Source organism: Nyctereutes procyonoides, unplaced genomic scaffold (genome assembly GCF_905146905.1).
Source record: "Nyctereutes procyonoides isolate TBG_1078 unplaced genomic scaffold, NYPRO_anot_genome, whole genome shotgun sequence".
NCBI lineage: Eukaryota > Metazoa > Chordata > Mammalia > Carnivora > Canidae > Nyctereutes > Nyctereutes procyonoides.
Window position 1 is genome coordinate 14,117,992 of NW_026575046.1, and position 24,699 is coordinate 14,142,690.

General features: G+C 42.0%; 1 protein-coding gene across 1 annotated transcript in view; it reads right to left on the reverse strand.

The window, feature by feature from the left end:
- The window catches only part of ADAMTS12 (ADAM metallopeptidase with thrombospondin type 1 motif 12), a 304,749-nt gene that overhangs the window by 59,372 nt on the left and 220,678 nt on the right, over positions 1-24,699 (reverse strand). Inside the window, exons 13-16 of the mRNA XM_055325268.1 lie at positions 20,902-21,035; positions 15,438-15,558; positions 4,717-4,961; positions 2,895-3,033 (exon numbers count right to left, since the gene is read on the reverse strand). Of these exons, the coding sequence (XP_055181243.1) occupies positions 2,895-3,033; positions 4,717-4,961; positions 15,438-15,558; positions 20,902-21,035 (639 nt within the window). The remainder of the gene's footprint in view (positions 1-2,894; positions 3,034-4,716; positions 4,962-15,437; positions 15,559-20,901; positions 21,036-24,699) is intronic.

Sequence of the window (24,699 nt, forward strand, 5' to 3'; positions counted from 1 at the left end):
CTTGCCAAGGAAATGCAACACATCCATAAAAATGATAGCTATGAAGATGGAGTAGCACATGGAAAGGCACCCCTGTTACGACGTTAAGTGAAAGCTTGTGTATACATATAAGGATATTGGAAGGCAAAAAAAGCAAAGTACAAAAGTGCATGTGTCAGGGGAGTGACTTTTCCTATTTTTACTTTTCCGGTAAGCTATTTAACTTAATTTTGTAATATAGAAAGTTTTAACTCAAAGAAAATACGACATTGATGACTGATTCAGTGTTTCAGGCAGGCAGTCTTCTGTCTTTAGATTTAGCAACGTGTGTCCTATGGGAATATTAGCATTTCACCCTCTTTGTCTGACAGCACGAAAGGAGAAATGTTGTCTTTCTTCTCTGCCAGATGAAGACAGCTCACGGTCACTGAAACAAGCAGTGTGACTGGGATTCGGGGGAGAACGTGGACACCGTGACAGCTCCCTGACAGCTCCTGTTAAGGTTTAATACCCAGGAGGACATTTGCCCACACAGGCCGAGGTGCTGCTGAAGGATCCTGATTCACATTTGGTAAGGACAGCTCATTTCCTAGCCAGGAGGAGCCTGCTTTCTGATGACTGTGCCGATTGGCCATTTACCTTGTATCCCTGTGTTCTGAAACACTGCTTGTGTGATGCAAAGAATTCACCCCATGCTGAAACAGAAAAGGGGTGGATGGGTGTTCTGTTTTGTGGAGGGGCACCTGGCCCCTCTGGACTGGCTGAGTTTTCACTCCTTGGTGTCCTGAGACAAAAATGATTTACGCTTACAGCTTACACCTGTACTTTTCTGAAAGAAGAGAAAAATGGGGATGTGAGCTGGAAAATGTATTTGTGACTACGGTCCCCACGACCTCACTTTCCTCACAACTGCTCCTCAGGGAAATTTTTTTCATGAACTTCTTTCCTGCTTAAATTGCTTTTGTGCCACAGCTAGCCCAGCTTCCCAGGCAGTGGGGCAGGATGTCTGGAAATGCTAGCCACAGCCAGGAGGTAATAGCACTGACCCTAACCCCAACACTGATCCTAACCCCACCACCAGCCGCTGCCACACATCACACCTTTGACCCTAATGGATCTCCAGATATTTAGGATTTTCAAAACATCACACATTTTGAAATGAACATGATCCCCGTGCCTTCTAAAAGCTAACCTTTCTGTACTGAAGGAGGGAAAGGAAGAAGTTGGTGATACAGAAATTGTTTATTAGGTTGATGGTACATGGACTCAATGCCTGTTGTTAGGCCACTTTGCAGGACGACTTCCTGGTGCAGGGAGGAAGGACAGGGGAGAGCAAGTGAATGAGTGGTGCAGGGACACAGTATGTGAGAGAGAAGCCCATGGGGGAGTAGATGGTGTTCTTCTGGCCCATTAACTCCTTCACCTTCATTCCCTTGGTTGCATCGCTGAATCTGGCACTTCACCCTGTTGCTGCCCTAGTTTATAGGTGGTAGTTATACAAGATCAAGGCAAGAAGTTCCAGAACAGACCTGGACACGATCCAAAAGGAGAGATCAAGGCAGAGGCCTTCTCATGGGTACTACTATTAAAAGCTCCCCAAAGAGTGAAAAGTCCCAAATACCTGAGCCTGTGCTCCCAGGCCTCACAGAATTTCATCTAGCCTGTAGCAGAGAGAGTCAGTGCCCTACAAATGCCCCTGTGCTTGTTCACAGTTCCTGGCTTCCCTCTGCAGTTAACAGTACCCAGAGGACTAAAGGTTCACCAACGAAAGGTGAGCAGAAATGATCTGTGTCACCACCAGGCCAAAGCCCTTCATGAGAGCCAGTCTGCCTCTTCCAAGTCTTTCTTCTCCTGTGGGGCACACTGGAAGTCACACATTTCAGATGTCTTAGCTCCAAGATGATGCTGGGCCACCCAACCTGTATCAGACTTAGAATGGGTTTGAAATAAACCTTCATTGTGTTGCATTCCTGACGTTTTGATTTCTTTGTTACGGTAGCAGAACTTAGTCTATCCTGGGTGCCTGGGTGGCCTCGGTCTGTTAAACATCTGACTCTTGATTTTGCCTCAGGTCATGACCTCAGGGTAGTGCGATTGAGCCCCACGTTGGGCTCCATGTTCAGTGGGGAGCCTGCTTAAGGCCCTCTCTCTCCCTCTGCCCTCCTCTCTCCCTCTCTCTTAAATAATAAATAAATCTTTAAAAAAAGGAACTTATTCCATCCTGACATACTTGACAGCAAGGAATCTCTCCAATGCTCTATTTTATAAGAGAAAACTACTCTCCTCATAGATACAAATACTCGGTAAATAGGAGACAGAATAAAGAACATTGGGTGGGAATCAGGAGAGCTTGTCATGGTTTGGATTTGGCCATTACTGACAGTCAGCCTCTGAGTGGGGTGTTTGACTTTTGTAGACCTCAGGTCCTCAACCAGGTTTTTAAGTCTCTCTGTTTTGCTTTTTAAACCACATGTCATACTGTATTGTATACTTGAAAGTTGCTAAGAGACCAAATCTTAAATGTTCTCACCACACACAAAAAAGGTAACTATTGGGGTGATGGATGGGCTGGCTGACTTTATGTGGTAACCATTTCACTATATATACATGTACAAAATCATCCAGTTGTACACCTTAAACTTACACAATGTTGTATGTCAGTTATATCTCAATAAAGCTGAAACCAAAACAAAACATATGTTAACATTTTTTTCAAGGAAATTCTTTCATGAAGTGTAAAGGAAAAACTGCCTCTCTCTTTAGACCATGACCAGAATATTTGCTCCCACAGGGGCTCCTGGGCCATGTTTCTGGTGCAGATCCACAGGCACAGAGTTTGAACCATGGGCCCAGACTGCCTCCATGGCTCATTCTGAAGCTGACATGGATTCCCAGACACAGCAGCTGTTGCTCACCTGTCCCGCACGTTACACTGCACTCTGTCCAGCGGCCATACTGCCAGAAGTACACCAGTTTGTTCACGTCATTGTCAAGGCCATCTTTCCGGATTGTGTACTCATACTTGATGCCAGGGTTGGTCACTTGGAACAGAAGCTAAAAGGCAAAAGAAGGGTGACATCACTGTCATGACTTTATACTGTAAAACACAGCTGTGTGACAACACTACATGCCAATAAATGAATGTATCTCCACCCCCACCTCTACTTCCACCAATACATCTATCTATATCTGTATCTATATCCATCCATGTCTTTATCTATCTATACCTCATATCCATTCAATTATTTCTTGGCTGAATGCCCAGGGAGGTCTAATCTTCTGGAAACTGCTCTGAGGGAATGAGATAGCTCTTTTCCAACAACAGACTAGTGGGTCACCTTGCACCCTTGTGAACTTACTAACTTGATGATTACTGGTAAGTTACTTAATCTCTTTGTGTTTCTCCATTTCCAGAGTGAGGATAATAATAGTGTGTGACTAGTAGGGGTGCTGTGAGAGTTAAATAAGTCAATAAATGTACAGTGATTAGCTATGAATAGAATAGTGACTGGCATGTAGTCAGCATTCAATAAAGAGTAACTTTTATTATTGTTGTTGCTGTTGTCTTATGATGCTCTTCTCTAGCTCTCAGGATGGTTAGTTCCTATAAAATATATAGTTCTGGGGTAAAAATGTTCATAGGCTTTAGCCAAGTCATGCCAGTCTTGGGACCTTCCCCTCACTTCCCTCTCCTGCAGGCAGTCTACTTATCACACATTTTTTAAAAAATATTTTATTTATTTACTTATATTAGAGAGAGAGCGAGAGAGAGAGTGTGTGTGAGAGAGAGAGCACTTGAGTGGGGCAAGGAGCAAAGGGAGAGGGAAGGAATCCAAAGCAGACTCCATGCTGAGTGCAGAGCCCACTCATGACCCTGAGATCACAACCTGAGCAGAAACCAAGAGGCAGACACTCAGTTGACTGAGTCACCCAGGCGCCCCTCACCACACATTTAAAAAGGATTCATCTTAAACTTAGAGCTGATGGATTGATTGGTTGCTTCTTGGGATCAGGGTTCCCATATATAAATCCTTTGCCATGTATGGCAGGTAAGATGTCAGGTCCCCAGACATTTATGAATCATAGCAGTCAAGCCTTGATCTCTGGCTTCTTTGAGTGCTCTGATCTCTGGCTCTGGAATCATCTCCCTCTAACTTCTGAGTATGGTTAGGTCAGACTCTCTCTGGAGCCATATGGCATCCCCAACCTGCCTTGTCTCTACTGGTATGATGATTCCACTCTTTCTCTCTGGTTCCTTGCCAACATGAAAGACCATGCCCTTAAGGTGCACATACAACATTCTAACCCTGTTCTCCTCCAAGAGCTTCACAAAGTCAAGCCTCTTGCCTAAGAACAACCACATGATAACATGAGAAAACTGTGTTGGTCCATCGCTGCTGCTGGAAAGCTACCTGGAAACTCAGCCCAGATGGAGAGCATCCTTTTTATGCCTGAGAAAAAATCACTCTGAAATAAACAGCCTATGTCAACCATACCGGAAATTGAATTCAAAATTCCCAATAAATGACTTTAGGGCCCCTGGCACTTATCAGGGTTTCAGCAATTTCTAGGCAATAAAGGATGATTCGCACAAAATAATATCTTGCTTTCCTCCCTGCTCCTTGTTAAACAAAGTTTTAAGCGTTCGTAGTCTCCCCTAGCAAATACCCTGGAAATGAAAATCAGAAAGATCTTCACTAATACACATATCAGCAGCTACCTTTACTTCTGCATTACCTGGATCCACACCGACTCATTGGTGGGGCCTGTGGCCATCAGTTTCTCTAGGTCCCCTTTCCTGTCGTATTGGAAGATGGTCCCTGCCAGCTTGTAGTTCCCGTTCCACTGGATAATAAAACCTCCATTGAGGTAATACTTTTTGGGATCTTCACTCCTGATGGCCAAAAAGTTTCCAGCTCCCTCAACCTCCATTACCCGTATGTCCCTCGCTCCTTTTGGAATCAGTCCAATGTCAACATAACCTAAGGAGAGAAGACACAATGATGAAAGAGGCACACCTGCTTGGCTGCACACACTCTGTTTCTGACTCATTATTCATTCCCACTGTTTAGTGCCCTTATCTTCCCCCTGGGTGGTTACTGGGATTAGCAGATACACTAGTCATGGGGAATTTTATTTATTTATTTATTTATTTATTTATTTATTTATTTATTTATTTTTAAAGATTCCGTTTATTTGAGAGAGAGAGAGAGAGAGAGAGAACAAGCAGTGTGAGGGGCAGGCAGAAGGAGAGGGAAAAGCAGGCTCCTCGTGGAGCAGGAAGCCGGGTATGGGGCTCCAACGCAGGACCCTGGGATCATGACCTGAGTCAAAGGCAGATGCTTAATGGACTGAGCCACCTAGGTGTCAGTCATGGGAATTTTATTTATTTTATTTTTTTTTATTGGAGTTCGATTTCCCAGCATATAGTATAACACCCAGTGCTCAACCCATCAAGTGCCCCCCTCAGTGCCCATCACCCAGTTATCCCAACCCTCCACCCACCTCCCTTTCCACCACCCCTTGTTCATTTCTCAGAGTTAGGAGTCTCATGTTCTGTAACCCTCTCTGATATTTCCCACTCATTTTCTCTCCTTTCCCCTATAATCCCTTTCACTATTTTTTTATATTTAGTCATGGGGAATTTTAAAGAGCTTGGGCAGGAGCAGAATTCCCAGGTGCTCTGTGACTCAGTACAGACACAGTTTTGTGAGAAGAGGTGAAATAAATGCAGATTAAACTCTGAAACATTTGTGGTTGATCCAGCATTGACTTTTCTGTGATTTTAAATTGAAGTTAAAAAACGTATAGCCCCTAATTAGCTCCCCATTAGCATTTCCGCTCCCCCATTTGTCGTGGCTATCAGATGAATCTTCAACATTGCACTGGATACACCCTTCTGCTCAGCTGTCCTCACTGCCTGCAAGTTAAAGATAGACCCTTAGAAATAATCTAATCATAGCTTAAATTCATTAAGAGAATTCCTGAGAGAATCTTGGATTGATTTGCCACCTGGTCCTCTTGAATATAGCTCATGATGAGAAACTTAGCTCTGAGCACAGCTTTTTATGTTGCTGGGCAATTCTATTCACTAGACAGGTTTTTTTTTCTCTTATTTTTCTATGTTTTGATGAAATATGAACTTACATTTTATTTTTGTGAAAAAGCACCAGAGGGCATCCATTTAAAGATGATGATCAATTCTAGCTATAGGCCTATTCTTATTTATTGGTTGTCATGGTAGGAGACATACTGGGGAGAAAAGGAATTAACACATAATGGTTTCTTCCCTTTGGCAGGCTCCACACTAAGCATTTTATGCATTTATCCTATTTGGGCTTCTTAAGAATCATCACCTTATAAATGTGATACACTGGAAAGAACATGGACTTTGGGGATGGCATGAGAAAATGCCAGACATGGGAGTCAGAACACTTGAATCTTAGTTTTTGCATCACCTTGAATGAGCTATATGGTGTTCACTGACTTATTTAACTTCTTTAAATGTCATCTGCACAATGAAGGGGCTCCAACCAGATGATGTCTGACAGCCCTCACAACTCCGATATTCAATTATTTTCCTCTTTTCTAAGCAAAATATTCTGTTCTTTTAACCTTTCTATATAAATGTTGGTTTTAAGATCCTGATCATCCTGGTCATTTTGCAGCGGATGGACACTAGGTTTTTCAGCCACAAGCAAACCTTCATCTCTGTGACCTGGGAGGGCCTTGACTGTTTTCTCTCCCTCAGACGTGAGAGTAGCAGGGGTCCTGGGAGCTAAAATCCTAGGGCTGGTCAGCAGGTATGATTTGCTCAGATCCTCAGGCTACAACCTTAGCTCCATTTTTCAAACTGGCATCTCCCATACAGCAAGACCAAAATGCAGGTCTTGTAGTACTTGATTAAATTCCATTTGGCTCTCACAATACTTACCTGAAATAGTTGATTAAAACTACAAAAAATTTTTAAAGATTTTATTATTTATTTATTTATTTATTTATTTATTTATTTATTTGAGAGAGAGCGAGAGAGAGTGAGAGAATGTGATCAGGGAGGGGCAGAGGGAGAGGGAGAGAGACACTCTGAAGAAGGATCTGTCTGAACATGGAGCCAGACACAGGGCTCAAGCTCACAACCGTGAGATCATGACCTGAATTGAAATCAAGAGTCAGACACTCAACTGTGCCACCCAGGTGCCCTAACACTGTAGATTCATAACTAGCTCAGGGAAAATATTTATCATGTGTAATTGAGGCTAATGCAATTTATTGAAATGCCTTTGGAGCATCTTGATCTGTAGCCCCTTCTGACTTGGGATGTCATATGACTTCTCAGACCAGAACTCATGCAGAAAAATCAATTGGCATCAAATATTATGGTGACCACCTTATCTCCCTTGTTTACAAAGAATAAAACAACCCCTCCCTCAAAAAAACAAAAGCAAAGAGAACTATATGGAAAAAAAAAAACAAAAACAGAGAGTGTGCTTTTTATCTTTCACTTAAGAGAGAAAATCCAAAATCAGAAATATTTAACGCAGTGGACTCTGCTAAATTCAAAGGGGAGATACATTAAATTTAAAATAAAAGCTTTCAGTGAATATTAAGTGCTGCTTCTGAACAGTTTACAGACAGAAGATATAAATTGAGACAGATTTAGCAATGAGCAAAAGTAATGCACATTTGTAACACATATTTGCAAAAGAGTATCTAGGGAAAAGCCAAAATATAAAATTACGGTAATTTTGAGTTAAAAGAACCACAATATACCCACCAGACTCCTTTGTGTGTGACAAAAAAGCCCATACTTGAGAATAAAATGAAAAGTAAAAATTTCAATTTTCCTTCATCTCCAGTCCCATGTCCCAAAGACAATTACAGTGAACAGTTTATTGGAGTCTTTTTCAAAATCTTTGTTTGCATGTATAAGCACATATACACATAATTTTTTAACAAGTGGGATCATGGTACATGAACTATTCCAACTATCACTTTTTATTTTCATTTTTTATTTTTTCCAACTATCACTTTTAAAATTTAATATACTTTACATATCTTTTTGTATTTTTGAGCATTTCAACAACTGCAAAAATGACAGAAACCCATTTACTTAACCCATCTGCTATTAATGGGCATTTAATTGGAAATGAATGGCTACAAACCTTTCTGTTTACCAAATGAGAAAACTGGGTTCCATCTATGCCACCATCACACATCTAGGTGGGAAGTACATATGCCTATAACTAGGGTTTGCTAATCAACTCTTAAAATAGCATTTTTAATTAAAAAAAATGTGATTGGTAGAAAGGGCTTTAAAAAATCCTCCAGAGTATCTTATCCTCAAGGGTCTTCTTTATAGAAAGGAGAATCTTATTAAAAAGTAAGGGTAGAGGGATGCCTGGGTGGCTCAGTGGTGGAGTGTCTGCCTTCGGCTCAGGCCGTGATCCTGGGGTCCTGGGATCGAATCCCACATCAAGCTCCCCGCAGGGAGCCTGTTGCTCCCTCTGCCTCTGTCTCTGCCTCTCTCTGTGTCTCTCATGAATATTTTTTTTTTTAAAGGAAGGGTGGAAAGTTATTGAGACATTTATTCTGTATCAAAGGAAGGCTACCGGGATTGGTAAGACCATGTCTAAAGTGTTAAGAATGGTGAATTTTGCATTCAGAAAATCACTTCTCTCCCAGTTCCCTGGTAGACGTCAGTCATTTGCACCAGTAGTGGGGCAATACTGGGAAAATTAGGGGGGAAGTAGCAAAATGTAATGTTGACCTCAAAGAAGGAGTCTCTGGGCCCATGGAGCCTCACCTGGAGAAACCTCCCATTACTGAGTCCTGAGCCCCTTGAGGTAAAAGAATACTCAGGGCCTCTGAGGATGGAGCAGAAAACTGGCCTCATTTCTGAAGCCATTATCATAAGAGCTACAATAGGTTATTGCTGCTAAAGTGCATCTTATCCAACTACTCTTTGTAATTCACAAAAAGGATTTACCCAGTAGCATATTTGGTTTCCAATCTGTCACTTCTAATAAAAATGTGCTCCTAAAGAGGTCATACTATTAACCCCAATTTATCTACAACGACCAGCTCATCTTTAAAAAGATTTATGCTGTCAGTTTGCAGCAGACAAAACAATCCTCACTGCAGGCCCAAATCTGTTGGTTTCACGTGAAGAGGCTCCTGGGAAATGCCAGTCCACTTCTTGATGCCTGCCTTGACAGTAAATGACACGTCAATGTCAAGTTCAGGTAAAACCCTGCATTTGACCCGCTCCCAAATCAGAGTGAGGAGGAAATACGTACACACAAGTGTGCTTGGCAGATCTTTGGGGAAGTCAAATTGCTCTATCCTAGATTGACTTTTAGCTTTAATTATTTCAAAAAATGTGTTGTAGGGGCACTGGAACCTTGGAACACACCATAGGCAACTACAAACATTTTGCTAGAAGTCAGTGGAAAGGAAACATAGAAGAGAGAACAGATGTTGACCCTAAATGCTTCTGGGACAAAGGGTGGCAGCCCTGAGCTCCCTTGATATGAAAACTGTCAAGCAGAGTGTTCAGTCATTCTTTTTCTTTCCATTCCTTCCAGCCTGGGATTTTCTAGAAAACATGATCTAGGACAGTCTCCAAGTAAGGTGATACTCTGGTTTCAAGGAAGTCACATTCCTTCTTTTTATTATGCATTTACTTCTGCCTTGGATTTTCTCTGAAATGTTTTCTTATAAGATTCTCATCCTGGGGCACCTGGGTGGCTCAGTGGTTGAGTGTCTGCCCTTGGCTCAGGTCGTGATCCCGGGGTCCTGGTATCGAGGCCTGCATCAGGCTCTCCAGAGGGAGCCTGCTTCTCCCTCTGCCTGTGTCTCTGCCTCTCTCTCTGTGTCTCTCATGAATAAATAAATAAAATATTTTTTTAAAAATTCTCATCCTATCTATGTGGACTCAGTTCCTGTCACCAGGCTCCCCTGTCCCAGGCAGTTGTGTATGTTGTTGGCAAACCAGTGTTCTATGACACTGACCTTCTCACGTCATTCACCCACCTAAAATCATAGAGTGGACACTATTCTCTCTTAAGCCAACAGCAAACAAACTGAATCTTGTCGTATAGCATAGAAGCAACTGTGAGTCATGAAGCCATGTCATTTGTTCCTAGAAGCGTCTCTTCCTTCTCACTGTCCAGACTTGTGTCTCGACCTTACACACGTACTGCTGCCACAGATCCCAAGATGCGTTGTGAGGTGTTCTCGATGGGTTCCTTTCATTCACGAGCTTCCTCAGTTTGTCACAGAGACTAAATGGCCCCAAGAAAAAAGTCCAGAATCTGCCTCATTAGGCAATTAAGACAGCAATCTTAACATAGCTTGAAATTGGTGTCAATTCCTAACTCTAGGTGAACTGAATCCAACCAAAAAGATCAGTGGCAGAGACTAGAGAGCTATAGGTGGAAGAATGAAACCTGTAAACACACAGGCTCGTGAAAGTGGATGGGATCTGGGTGGTCATGTTCCACCATAATTCCAGGTGGTTGCTTCTTTCACCACATTCCAGGAATCTCCTATAGATGTGGATACTGGGGGCAAGTGTTTCTAGAAGAAACTTTCTGTGTCCTTCCTCTGCTTTCTAGACTGTGGAATTTTTTTCAACATACTTAATTGTGAAAATGAAATTGTGATGTATAAAAGAGGAAACTGATTTTAAATATTATGCCAAGAGAGTTACCATAACTCTATTATATGCATCAAATGCACTAAACAGATATGTAAATGTATTTAATATATATTTAATAACATCTAATAAGGTGAATTTTGTACAGTAACTGTTGTAGTTCCATAAAAGGAGTTTAAACTGAAATTCTGAGCACATCCTGGCTAAGATTAAATAAAGGAAGTAGGAACCAAGGCTGGAGGTTTGGTCACTGAGTTAAGTGACACAATCACCTGTATGAGAGTTCCAGGACACTCAGAGAATGAGGTCTCTTGTTCCCAGCAACAGAGGAAAGCAGCCAGTGTGAGCAAGACCAGGAGCTGGTTTAGTGGTCACTGGGTCTGCCATTAGTCAAGTCTTGAGACATTGGCAAGACTGGAAGGGTCCAGAGTGGTGGTTTTAGGAAGTCAGTGAATTAGTCCAAGATACTAAAAACTGTCAGGTCTTAACGTTTAAGAACAAGGTAGGTGAGTCGTACAGAATCTAAGAAATTATACAACAGGGGGGAAAAAAAACCAACATAAGGAACTATATGACAATGGGTCAGCATTCTAGGCCAAAGGGAAGGGACTATAAGAGTTTGGGACGAAGGTCAAGGTTCTGGGTAACTAGCCCAGGGTGCCCTTGCAAGAACAGAGCTGAATGCTCTACCAACTTCTTCCTGAACCAGGCTCTTTATTTAAGTTCTGCCTAAGGGCCAAGTGGCAGAGTGCGGCCCAATCCTGTTACCTGGATGGGTGAGGCAGAGACAGCAATGGAAAGAAAGCTGTTGTCTTATTTGTCATTCTATCCCCCTGCCAAGCACACAATAGGTACTTAATGTTTCTCAGGTAATAGAGTAAATGAATAAATGAATGAGCTGATGATGTGTGTACATAGCTCACTGTATTCTGGATCTAGATTCTTTGATTCCAGACATTTCCACAGTAACCATGGCACTATACCAAGACAGCAATTCTTTTTTCTTTTATCTTTCTCCAAGAGAGGAAATGGAAGCTATTCTGGAGCATCTACAAGAAAGTGGGCCTTATGTTCCCCAAATATGACACTGACTAGAAGGCATGATGCTGCCATCTGGCACACACTGTCAAATCTACTACATGAGTTCCCCCTCACAGAGATAGACAGGGACTTAGCTGTTGGGACAGCCAAAGAAGGCCATGGATAAAGACATCTTCTCCTGAAAACTGTGCCCAACTTTAACACTTAGATATCAACAAACATATGACCAGCTTGAAGGCTAAGGGCAAGGAGAAGATAAATACCAGAAAGGGTTGAAAGGGACCTCAGAAATGGTGGTCCAAATGGTGACTTTCCCACAGTCAATGGTAACCTAGATCAGCACCTGGTCTCTTACCTCTCAGTCTATTTTAATTCCACATCATTCATCATTTTCTCTCTTTCTTAGGAGCACTCACAACAAAACAAAACAAAACAAAACACCACCACCACACACACACAAAAAACAAACAAACAAAACAAAAAAACAGAAAAAAGGACTTGGCTAACATTTCAGGCTTCCCTAGTCAAAGGCAACAGCAGCCAGAGAGGAGGAGAAGCTGGGTCTGAGCACCATGTGCGTCTCTAAGGCAGACTTCTCCACCTATACTTTTGTTTTAAATCACTGTGTTAAAAGAAAGCTACAAGCCATGGTAAAGCAGGAAGGGAGGAGAACACAGGCAGACACATGGATCAGTTAGGCCATGAAAGGTCTGAAAAACTTGGATTCTTCTGGGTGATTGCATATTCCCGTTATTTCCTAGTCTCGGATACAACCTTGCCTCAAGTGCTAGTTGTACCAGTTGCTCAAGTTCATTGTTTTCCTGGTGTTTTCTGATGGTTGCTAACTCCCCCAGGAAAGGAGACATTGGGTTTTCTCTCAAGGTCGTGGTTGTGGTAACAAAGCTCTGACGCCTGAGTGCAGGGATAACGAAGCTATTTCCAGTCACAGCCCCCATGTAACTCACTGCAGAAACGTCCTTGCTTCGAGAGTTGTCCTCCATGAGGGCTCCCCGCATGTCACAAGTTCTTGAAGGCAAATGTGATGCCTTGACCAGGGAGATCAAGCCAATCACTGCCACCCACCAAAGAAACCATGGTTCTTTTAAGAAAATTTTTAAGAAACCACAGTTCTGGGTGGAGAGAAAAGGAGAAAAGAATAATTCGGGATATGCATAAGGGAAAAACTCTGAGCTTTATGTCTTTGAGTCAGAATCAGAAAGTGACCAAAGCCCAGCATTACAATATTGAGTTTACATTACAATCACAATATTGTACCAATTCATGTTAAAAAAACAACCAACCAACCAACCAACCAAACAAACAAACAAACCAGAGCTATAACACTACAGCTAAACCAGGCAGGGTATCATCACGAAGGAAAAATACTCCATATTCCATCGACATAACTGTAAAACAGTTAATGATTTATCTCCTTTATTGTCAAGGAGATATGGACTCAACCTTAAAAAAAACTTTTCATTTGAATTTATATGAGCACTTATTGAATACCTCTTTAGATAGAAATTATGTTTGTTGACTTGGGGTTCAGCAGGGTGATGACAGATCCTAAAAGACAATTCATCTTTCGGTTTATAACTGCACTAGAGAGAAAGAATACAATGCAAGGAGAAGCAAGGAGCACGTAAATACACACAGAAAACAACTAACTATGCCTTGGCTGTCTTCAGAAAGAGGATGTTAAGTTCTCTCTTTTGACTTTGGCCTTGGTATTCATCAATCTACCCAGTGCAATTTCATTCCATTTCTCATATTTTTGCATTACTTCTTGGTTTCATTCCCATGGTGGACTGGCAGCAGCCAGGGTCTTTATGATGTATCTAGCTTTATTAGGCAGGCTGCAAAGGTGGGATTTGCCTGGTAGGTGTGAGGAACACAGATGACCCAGATGGGTGTTAACAGAGTCCAGAGTGAGATCTGGCTGGATTTCCCCACTGTGCTGGGGGTAGCAGTGCCAGAGGGCTTTGAGGCTCTCAGTATACATACAGTCTAAAGTTGACACCCCTCCCTGGGTGCAAGAGCCACCAGAAGCCCTCTGGGAAGCAAATGGGAGAGGGGAACCAAAGGCACAAGGGATGCCAAATGCTCAGTGGTGGGCACGTGGCCAGAGGTATCAAGGTCTCTAAGGCAGGTGTGGAGGTGGGAGGAAGCTCAAGATGCTTCTGGCCTTTTTCCTCACTCCCAAAAAACAAGAGTAGAGTTAAGAACCCAGAACTAAAGACCAATTTCCTGAGGGCTTAGTTAAAAGGTTAAGTGGTGGAGATTCAAGAATGAAAACTGCTTTTCAAAGGAGTTACCATAATGAAAGGAGCATAACATATCTGAGGCCAAAGACATGAACCCCAAAGATAAGCAAATAATACTGAGATTAAATGTAGAAATGATTTTAAAGGTGATTTTATAATTAAGTAAATAAGGTCACATCTAAATAATGGAAAATATTTACATAGCAACTTTAAAAGAGTGAATAAATATCAGCTAACATGGGATGGGATGCTTGATCATAAGCTTAAGATGCACCGAGTTATCATTTGCAATCCTAATAAGTAATGCAAAGGATACGTTTCATGCATAGTAAAGTCATCAAATAGATAGACATAAAATATAATCCTTCAGTGATAATTCTAAAGGGCAAGATAAGCATATCTTTACAATTTAACCTTATTAATTCAGTAGTTGAAGATCAAAAAATAGAGATGAAATTAAATAAATTCAGGTCATCCACTGTTAGGTGTCCTAGGGACAAACAGGGCACTTAATCAATGTGCCTGATATTCGAGGGCATACTTAGTAACTTCATCCCGGGTGGGGAGTGTGTCTAAAAGAGAGGACTGGCTTTTGGAACCCAGGAAAAGGGTGGTCCACTCTATCTGGGAGTCCCTGTCACTTCCTGATTTCCAGGATCTCCTGACCCACAAATAAACTCTTGGTTCCTGAATTCTTGTCTTTCTTGTAGTTCTGGGGGCGCCTAAACTATGATACTCTGAGTTGTCTTCATCATCTCTCCATCTAACTTAGCCTCCTCCCAAGAGCCCTTCGGCTATTGATCACTGCTGGTGCCTTGAAGACAAATGTGCAGGTAAAATCATGGCTGATTTGGGGTCAGGGTGGGCTCTTCATTCCCAAGTATTATTAGTAGCCCAGAGCTACACAAAGAAAAAGCCCTGTGGGAGGTCATCATGGGAAAGGAACAACAAAGCATGGGTCAGGCGGGGACGTCAGGTGGCAGCGGCCACTGGAGCGCTATAGGGCACCAGGGGTGGGACCCCTTACAGGGAGAGATAGGAAGAAGGGCAAGCTGAAGCGACCTTGCCTTGCCTCTCTTTTGTCCTTGAAGGTACACTCGGGGCCTTCTGCCTCGAAGCCCACAGCTGGCTTCTCTGTCTCTCTTTTAGAGCCTGTCCTGGGTCTGCACCCTTCCTGGCCAACTTTTGATCTGTTTCCCCCAGTTTGGGTCCATTCCTATGCCACTGGCCTCAGCCCTGGATGCTCTCCCGGGGATCACACTCATTCCCGCTCCTGGGGACAGCCCCCAGGCCATTTAGGTCCCTGTGCAGCGTGAGGCCGCCTGTAAGTGCCTGGCAATCAGCCCTTCCCTGAAGCTGTCAAGGGGCCCTGACCCATTTGTCCTGAAGGCTACATCCACGTGGAGTTCTTTGAAAGTGACAATCTGTTGTAAGAAGTAGCCATCGATCCTGCCCTCCATCTCAGTCCCCTGCCACTTCAATTATTTGTTTGTTACCAGATCCTTCTTTCTGTTTAAACATCTTCTTCACGGTCTGGCAGGCCGAGCCGTCCCCCAGGCACACACCGCAGCGATCCTCCGTGGCGTTGGAGCCGATCTCATAGTCACAGCCGACCATCTGTGGGGGAGAGAGGCTGAGGGTGACTGTCACAGCCGGGGGACACCGCACCTGCCTTGGACATCTGCCTTCCCCTCTCCCCCCTCACTCTTGATGGGATCGAGGCTGGGGACAGACACGGGAACAAACAGTTCCTTGTCCTGGGGCCAGCCAGAGGAGTAACTGAGGCATCCACTGATGGTAAATGAAATACTTGGTTAGGGGGGAAAGAGGCACACACTGGGCAGGTCTCCCAATTTCCCCGGAGCCACAGGTAGACTTGAAAGCCGTTCCATAGATTTGATATTGAAAATGTCTTGGGATCAGAGTTGCTGCAGCAGTAAATTCCTTTCTGGTGTGCAAACCTCATGTCCCCTCCTCTCTGATGAGAGTTTCCAGGGTACAGTTACTCCCCCTATAATGTGGTTGTTCGACCCCTTTACATTCCTCACTGGGGTGACCTCTGCTTCCCTTCTGCGCCAGCAGGCGAACCAGCAGCCATGGAGAAAGAGCTGGCTCAATGCTGAGACTCCTTCAGGGCTAGGAGGGTGAACTCTGACCTACAGACCATCATCAGATGCTCTGGAGCCTCCTGGGACCCTGGCCCCACTGCACTTCACCCATAGCTGTAACCCAGCCATCGCACACTTTCTCCTGTGAGCGGAGACTGACTCTGCCCCCTGCTCTGGACTTGATCCTTTCCCAGGGCTCTGCCCATCGGCCCTCTTCCATCACCGTCTTTCCCTCTCCATGGATCCTTCTCTTCAGCCAAGTCTCTCCCACCCTAAAATCCCCATGCTGGAAAAGGGGAGCAACTATACTGGAGGGTGTTAAGTAGCATCAGATGCCAAAAAAGTCATGACACTTAGACAGAAAGCCATGAAACACAGAGGCCTCCCCTGAATGTCTTTGTTGCGTGGTCTCTAGCAAAAGAGAGAGGGAACCTGTACCAGATTCTGCTAGTCAGACTTCTCTGTCTACAAAGAATTGTGCCTTTGTAGGTTTTTTTTCTCCATCAAAGACAATTCCCTTCCTTATTTTATTATTTATTTCTTTAAGTCTTTATTTTAATTCCAGTAGCATTAACACACAGTGTCCTATTAGTTTCAGGTGTACAACATAGAGGTTGGGCACCTCCATATATCAGCCGGTGCGCATCCCATTTCCTTTCCTATTTTAAAGCCAACTCAAATCAACTGAAAGGAAGGACAGCTTGGATTTTTAAACACACCCTCCCTCCATCAGCCAAACAGAGAATTAATGGCCAGGGACAGAAAATATCTCCATTCCTCAAACTAACTGTCTCTTCAGGTCCAAGGACTGTGCTACTGGACCCAATTGGGTCAATAAAGTACTAAGAGATTTTTTTTTTTTAAAAGAAACTGTCTGGATGTGTATTTCGAGGTCATGAGGAAATGTCAACCCTTCACAAGTGATATGTTTACATCCAGTGTGAGGTTACTCTAATAAAGCTGATCGTTATAAATCATACTCCCAGAGACTTTCATTCCTTTGCTGATTTGGGATGAGCCAGGAGATCAACACTGAGATACAGTAATTTTAAAGTGTTTTTAAAAAATCTCTACCGGAAGAGGATAGAAAAAAATGTGAAGAATAAAGGAAATAAAGCCAGGAAAACAAATACCTTGAACATATCTCTCTTCTCCAGCAACCAGCCTGCAACCAGCCCCTTCCCTGAAGCTGCTGGAGGTGGGGGTTGGGGGAGGGAGACACAGCATATTCAGTGTCCCAAGCATACGTTCCACAGCATATTCGATGGGTTCTTATAGAAACCACACCCTAACTGCTTCTTCCATCGGCTGCACTCAGCACAACCAACACTGAATTAAGTGTCTAACACAAGGCCTAGGAAGACACAAGCCAGTCTTCCTTGCTGCATATAAAACATAAGGGCTCTTGGGGAAAACTAAACAGACATCACTATGCTTTTTCATGCCATGTGCTCTGGCAAGAGGGCCCACAACAAAATTGTTTTTCTGCCTTTGGCAGAATCAGAGGTGACTCTCCTGCTGCTACCAAATGCGGACAATGGCTCCAGGAAGGGTGTCTTTTGATGTGACTCCTACCATGCCAGACAGCCATTCCAATGAGCAACATTAAAAAAAAGAAAGAAAGAAAGAAAGAAAGAGAAAAAGAAAGAAGAGAAAGAAAATCATTTAAATTTCCCATTACATAATTTCTTTAAAAAACAGCTTTTTGAGGTATAGCAGATACCTAAAATACTGTATACATTTAATGTAAACAACTTGATTGAGTTTGGATTTACACAAATACCTTTGAAACCATCACTATAATCAAGGTAGTAGTCATATCCATCCCCTTCAAAAGTTTCCTGTGACTCTGTGTGTGTGTGTGTTAAAAACATTTAATGGCAGATTTACACTTTCAACAAATTTTTAAGTGCACAATACGGCATGTTAACCATAGGCACCATATACACAGGATGTCTAGGACTTTGCATCTTGCATAACCGAAACCTTATACACATTGAACAACAAATCTCCATGGTTCCCTCTCCTCAGCCCTTGGCATTCCCAGCTTTATTCTTAGCTTTTATGAGTCTATTTTAGATTCTCACATAAGTGGAATCATGTGGCATTTGTTCTTCTGTGATGGGCTTGTTTCACTTAGCATAATATCCTCCAGGCTCATCCCTAATTGTCACAAATGGCAGGATTTCTCTCTTTTAAATTTTTTTTATTTATTTATTTACGATAGTCATACAGAGAGAGAGAGAGAGAGAGAGAGAGAGAGAGAGAGGAGGCAGAGACACAGGCAGAGGGAGAAGCAGGCTCCATGCACCGGGAGCCCGACGTGGGATTCGATCCCGGGTCTCCAGGATCGCGCCCTGGGCCAAAGGCAGGCGCCAAACCGCTGCGCCACCCAGGGATCCCCAGATTTCTCTCTTTTAAAAGCTGACTAATATTCTATAATATGTATACAACATGGTATACTACATTTTCTTTGTCCACTCATCTGTTGATGGACATTTGGATTGTTTTCATACCTTGGCTGTTGTAAATAATGCTGCAATGAACAATGAAAGATATTTCTTCAAGATCCTGATTTCAATTATTTTGGCTATATACCCAGAAATCCCATGTTTGGGTCATATGGTAGCTCTATTTTTAATGTTTTGAGGAAACTTCCATACTGTTTTCTACAATAGTTGCACGATTGTACATTCCCACCAATAGTTCTACAGGGTCTGCATTTCTCCACATTTTCAACAACACTTATTTTATGTTTTTTGAAGACAGCCATCTTAACAGGTATGAGGGGATATCTTATTGAGGGTTTGATTTATATTTCTCTGATGTTTAATGAGGTTAAGCACCCTTTCCTATACCATTTGTATGTCTTCTCTGGAGAAATATCTATTCAAGTTCTTCACTCATTCTTTTAATCAGGTTGTTTTTCTACCATTGAGTTGTAAGGAGTTTCTTACACATTTTAGAGATTAACTTCTTGACATACATATGATATAGATGGTTTGCAAATATTTTCTTTCATTCTGTAGGTTGTTTTTTTATTCTAATGATTATGTCCTCTCTGTCAGAAGCTTATCATCAATTCTTAACCCTGTCATTTGGACTGAAGAGCACACTATCTTGAGTATTAGAGAATTCAGATTCCAGTCTTACATCCAGGCCTCCTGCTCTATTAGTGAATAAGCAATAAGTATTCTTAGCAATTCTCATATTTTGCTTATGAGTTAACACTGCTTTACTTTGTAAATTCTCAAGTGTCTGAGAAGAACTGAAATACCAACTGGCACCGAGACCCAATCCACCTGGAATGTCCTCACTGCTTTCTACAGCAATTACCTGGGAGATTTTAAAGATGTCAATGCCCAGGCCCCAAATCCCAGAGGTTCTAAACCAACAGGTTTGAGATAGAGTCTAGACATCATTAGTTTTTAAAAGCTCTTCAGATGATTCAAATAGGCAGCCAGGCTGAGAACCACTGCTTTGGACAATGATGGGGCTGCCAAGGCCTGAATTAGCTAGATAAACCTCATCGCACTCTGGAGAACAGATCTAACCTAAATACATATTAATGACTTTTGGTTTTTTGTAGCCATAGTGATAATTAGTAAAGGGTCTGAAAGAGAATTTTGCTTGAGCTCTTACAAATATAGAGTACAATTATGACTTGTTTTTAACTCACTCATTCCTGGGGATCGTCACATGGCCTCCTATGCTTTGGTCACTAATGAAACACTAATGAAATAAGTCATAGACAACTTTGAGGTGATAAATGTATCTTTTCAGGGTGCTGAACAGTTATGGGCAGAAGCTTTCTATAACAGTAATTTAGTCCAGTGGAAAAAATTATGATAAACATTTACAAAAGGAAATAAAATGCATTAGAAATTTATTGTGTGCTGGGTGGGGCTCTGTTAGGGGCTTAACACATATGTCTTTATTTAATCTTTTTTGACACCAACTAGGAAGATACAACAATATCCCAATTTTTTTAAAAAAGAAACTGAGTCTCAGCAAAATTTATAAAAGCATACAGTTGGTAAACAATGGTATTAAGTTCATATTCTAGAGCCTGAGCACTAAGCATTATGCTTTACTAACAGCTAATTAGAACTTTCTACAAAACTTTTCTTTCATTGATTACAAACACCTTTGCTTAAAACAGACTTATGCCTTGGTGTTGGATTACAAAACTTGTTCATCAGTTCCTTGCAAACTAAACTGCGAGCACTGGAAAGGAATTCTTCAATGGTTGCACACATAAAAGCACGGACAAGTCAGGTCTTAGTAATTTATAAAAAGGTAGAGTTGATTAACAGAATCAGTGTGGAAAAGTTAAACAGATATCAGAAGACCTGGTTTAAAATACCTGGTTTTCATGTCATCTCTCTTCCTAAGAAGATCATGTTGGTAAACAATGGAGAATTATAAGTAAAAATGCTTTGCACAAAACACTATACAAACTATTATTAATTTCAACTTTATCTCAAGTTTAAGTACTCTATTGGCAAGTAACCAACGAATAATTTAATGCCACAAAAATAACCAGGGTCGTCTTTTCCTAATACTTCTTCCTTTAATTTGGTTCTTCTTCAATTTGACCCTGTTCTATACCTAAAATGATATCACAGAGCACATCAATACCTCAAGAAAGAAAGACCACAGCAGGAGGGAAAGCATTCAATTCCAAACTGTGGATTCTGATCTACACTTAAAAGACCTGTCTCACAGATCACATACAAAAACCAGACCACGTGCCAATGTCATGAAAGCAAAAGCTTAGAACATCTGACTTCCTGAATTAATAAAAATCATGATTTTATAAAGTTGTAGATTAAGGAAACATACCCAATACCTTACATATGCCATTAATACAGACATTTCTGCTGTTGCCACCTTCAAAGCAAGGGGTACCATCAATGACAGCATCCAGCATTTTCTCGGAAAACTGGCCATCTATGGGTCGGCAGTAGAGCTCACAAGGATGTGCTGGAGTGAAAAAGAGACAAATCCTTGCAAGTTAGCTTTTTTAGCTTAGCACACTTCCTGCAGGATTCTTTTGTTCATACTACCCCCCAAAGGTAATTTATTCTGGACATTCCCATCTTTCACCTTTCTGTGACACATGCTGAAATGCATGGTTTTCTTTTCTTTTCTAGTTAAAGGGTTTTACAACAAATTAAACTGGGAAAATTGTTTTAAAATGCTATGCCCTTTGTTATAACAATGAGACCTTTCAATCACTTAACTGTGCTCATAAAAATATGGTGCAGAGCTCCTGGGGTTAGCCTAGAAAAGTAATAGCAACCAGTGCTACAGGACTCCAGACAAGAATGGCACCTGACCACCATTTGCTGCAAAGTAAGTAGACCCCCTAGGGAAGGGTCAGTCCCCTCCCATGGGGCCAACTCTCCACCAAGACCACTGCCACTATCATGACCCCACCCTCAATGAATATTTTCTTTTATTCTCAAGTCCAAGAAGTCCTTGGACAGAGATTTACAAACACAGAGAAACAGCCTGATTTTTTGCTGAAGCTGAATGAAGCCAACGTCCTTACTATAATGGCCTAGCCCATCATGCTGTGTTCTACAATGAATACATTCTGGGGTTCAATTTTCTACTCCCTCTTGAATGAAGATAGAGTGATTTCCAGCACAGGAACTGCTCTAAAATTTACTTAATAAAATGTGTACCAATACATAGGTAATTCAAGTAACCAGAAAGATATAAAACTTTAAAACACAAATTGCCTTAAAAATTTTAATAGGCGGGGATCCCTGGGTGGCTCAGTGGTTTAGCGCCTGCCTTTGGCCCAGGGCATGATCCTGGAATCCCAGGATCAAGTCCCGCGTCTGGCTCCCAGCATGGAGCCTGCTTCTCCCTCTGCCTGTGTCTCTGCCTCTCTCTCTCTCTATGTCTATCATGAATAAATAAATAAAATATTTAAAAAAATTTTTAATAGGCAATACATGTATATAATAAGAATTCAAATAGTAATTATTTTTAAATAGTAATTTTCTTGTGAATGTTACATCTTTTTTTTTTTAATTGAAAAACTTGAGAATGCCTTTTTCAGAAAGGTCTTTCTTGGGGGAATCTCTTTTGAATTTGTTTACTCGGGGAAGTACTTGAGTTTCCTGGGGGTGTGATCAGTTGAGCATTCAATGAGACAAGCCATAAGCCATGTGTCATGGACCCACCCAGTGTAGATGCTAATACAATATCCAGCTAATACAAAGCCAGAGTGCCCAACCCTAGGTAGCTACACAAGAATGCACTGATCCATTTGGTAAATAAATAAAAGTATAAAACACAATATATGTAAGAGCAGAAGTTCTCAACAAACTTGAGACAAAGGTCAAAAGCATCTGTTTAAAGCTTAAAGGAGAAAGGTATAAGAGCAAAGAAAGAATACTGACTGATTTTATATAAAGAGCTTTGGATAAGTTGTCTGAGAAGATGAACCAACTCAAGATGAGCTGGAGAGATCACAGCACAAAGTGCCAATGGAAAAGGGCCAGAAGACTCTGAGGACAAAGCAAGACTTAGGATTATTATAAATCTTTGTTCCTGGCAGTGTGACTAGCTCTGTTACTGCCTGAACTGGAACAAAAGTACTTAGAGGGAGCCATCTGGGCACAGCTCTCCTCTCCTAGAGATGGGATCATCCATCCCAGTGTGCTGAGTCTAGGAAAGCATCTCATGAAACATTGGGCTATTAAGTAGAAGGGTGGAGGCAGGGGAAACACTGTTAAATAAGACTTTGATTTGAGTTTTAGAATTTGGATTTAAGATTTTTGATATGTACACATAAAGCAAAAAGAGAAAGCAGCCCTGAATAATTCTGGAGCTTCTCTAAAGGAGCTATCTGTTTCAGCCTGGGAGAGGCCAGGACTAGAGGTGCCTCGGGCGCAAAATTTAAGAGGGTGCTCACTCTCGGGGGGTTGTATAAATGGGTCCTCCTAGCAAGAAAATCCCCAACCAACGGCAAGTATATTGAATTCCAGAATGGTGAGGTTCCAATGTCTGCCTTAGTTTTACTCCCTCTGGGCTTGTGCTATTTGACTCATCCCTGAAGAAAAAACTATCCAGAGACTTTCACTAGTCTTATTTATATAGTAAGTTAAGAGGAATTTTGCTTAATAAAATAATAGCCAATGCATCATTTACATACACTTCCAGATCCTGTTGTGCTTCATAGCAATTATCTCTCATTTTGACAATCACAACCACACTATGGTATTAGTTCTTTTTTTTTTTAATTTTTATTTATTTACGATAGTCACAGAGAGACAGAGAGAGAGAGAGAGAGAGGCAGAGACACAGGCAGAGGGAGAAGCAGGCTCCATGCACCGGGAGCCCGACGTGGGATTCGATCCCGGGTCTCCAGGATCGCGCCCTGGGCCAAAGGCAGGCGCTAAACCGCTGCGCCACCCAGGGATCCCTGGTATTAGTTCTTTTATCACCACCATTTCATAGATAAGGCTAGAAAAATTAAGTTTTCCAAGCTCTCATAGCATGAGTGACAGAACTAAACCTGGTGCTTTAGCTTATGGCCTATTCTACTAACTTCTAACCTACAAGCACAGAATTTTCTTTAACAAAAACTCTCTAAATTATCCTCTTTACGTTATTAGGCAATGCATTCATTTACAGATCGTATCTAAGGTGCAAATTCGGTAGAATTCCAGCGGGACTCCATTTTAATTTTCTCTCATGGGACTTAAATATAGTGAGAATCACCAGCCTCTGGAGACATTTATTTCTACAGTGCATATAAAAGTCTTGACTCCTGAAAGTCCAATATTTCCATGAGAAAGTTACTTAAGCTTTCTGTGACTCAGTTTCCTCATCTGAAAACTGAGGATAATAATACCTACCTTGCAATGTAATCGATGACATTTAAAAGAGAAGGTATGTTGAGCACTCAGCATGCTATCTAGTATACAGTAAGCACTTGACAAATGGCAGTTATGATTGTTGTTTTCACCTCCTCATCATGAACTCAATGAATTCTAGAGGTCTTGCAGTTGCCCCACCAGGCTATGCTTCTATCATTCCAATCTTCTCCCATAGCAGCCAAAAGACACATGTTTTAGAATGTTGGTTCAGTTCTCCTTCCCACACAGACAAATTTTCCTGAAATAGCCTCTTCTCCTTCAGATTATTCCATCATGCCACTTCTAATCAGTGCCACCCTAAATTCATACTTTGTTTTACTATTTCCTAAATGACTTCAGTCTTGTCAGTTTAGCATAAAAAATTCTAGCTCCTGCTAGGTCAGCAAGTGGTTCCAGGATTTTCCTTCACAGTCACTCTGGACCTGGTTCAAAGATGTTCTCCTCATACAGTAACTACTGAGGTCCTCACAGCTCTACACTTTCAAGACTATGGATTTTACAAGCTCCTCAGCCAAACTTCAACGTCCTCGAGGGCACTTTAGTCATCTGTGCCTTAACCAGCTACTGCCAGCTTAGCGTGTGAAGGAAGAGCCATAATATGTGCTGTGGAGGACTCAACAGCACACCAGAGGGGAGGATAACACAGTCTGGGGAATGGATGTGGCATTAGATCCATAGGGATTGGGTTCTCTGCCCCGACTCTTACCCTAGGCCTTCTCTGTCCCTAGTCTGCACAGAAGGACTTTTCG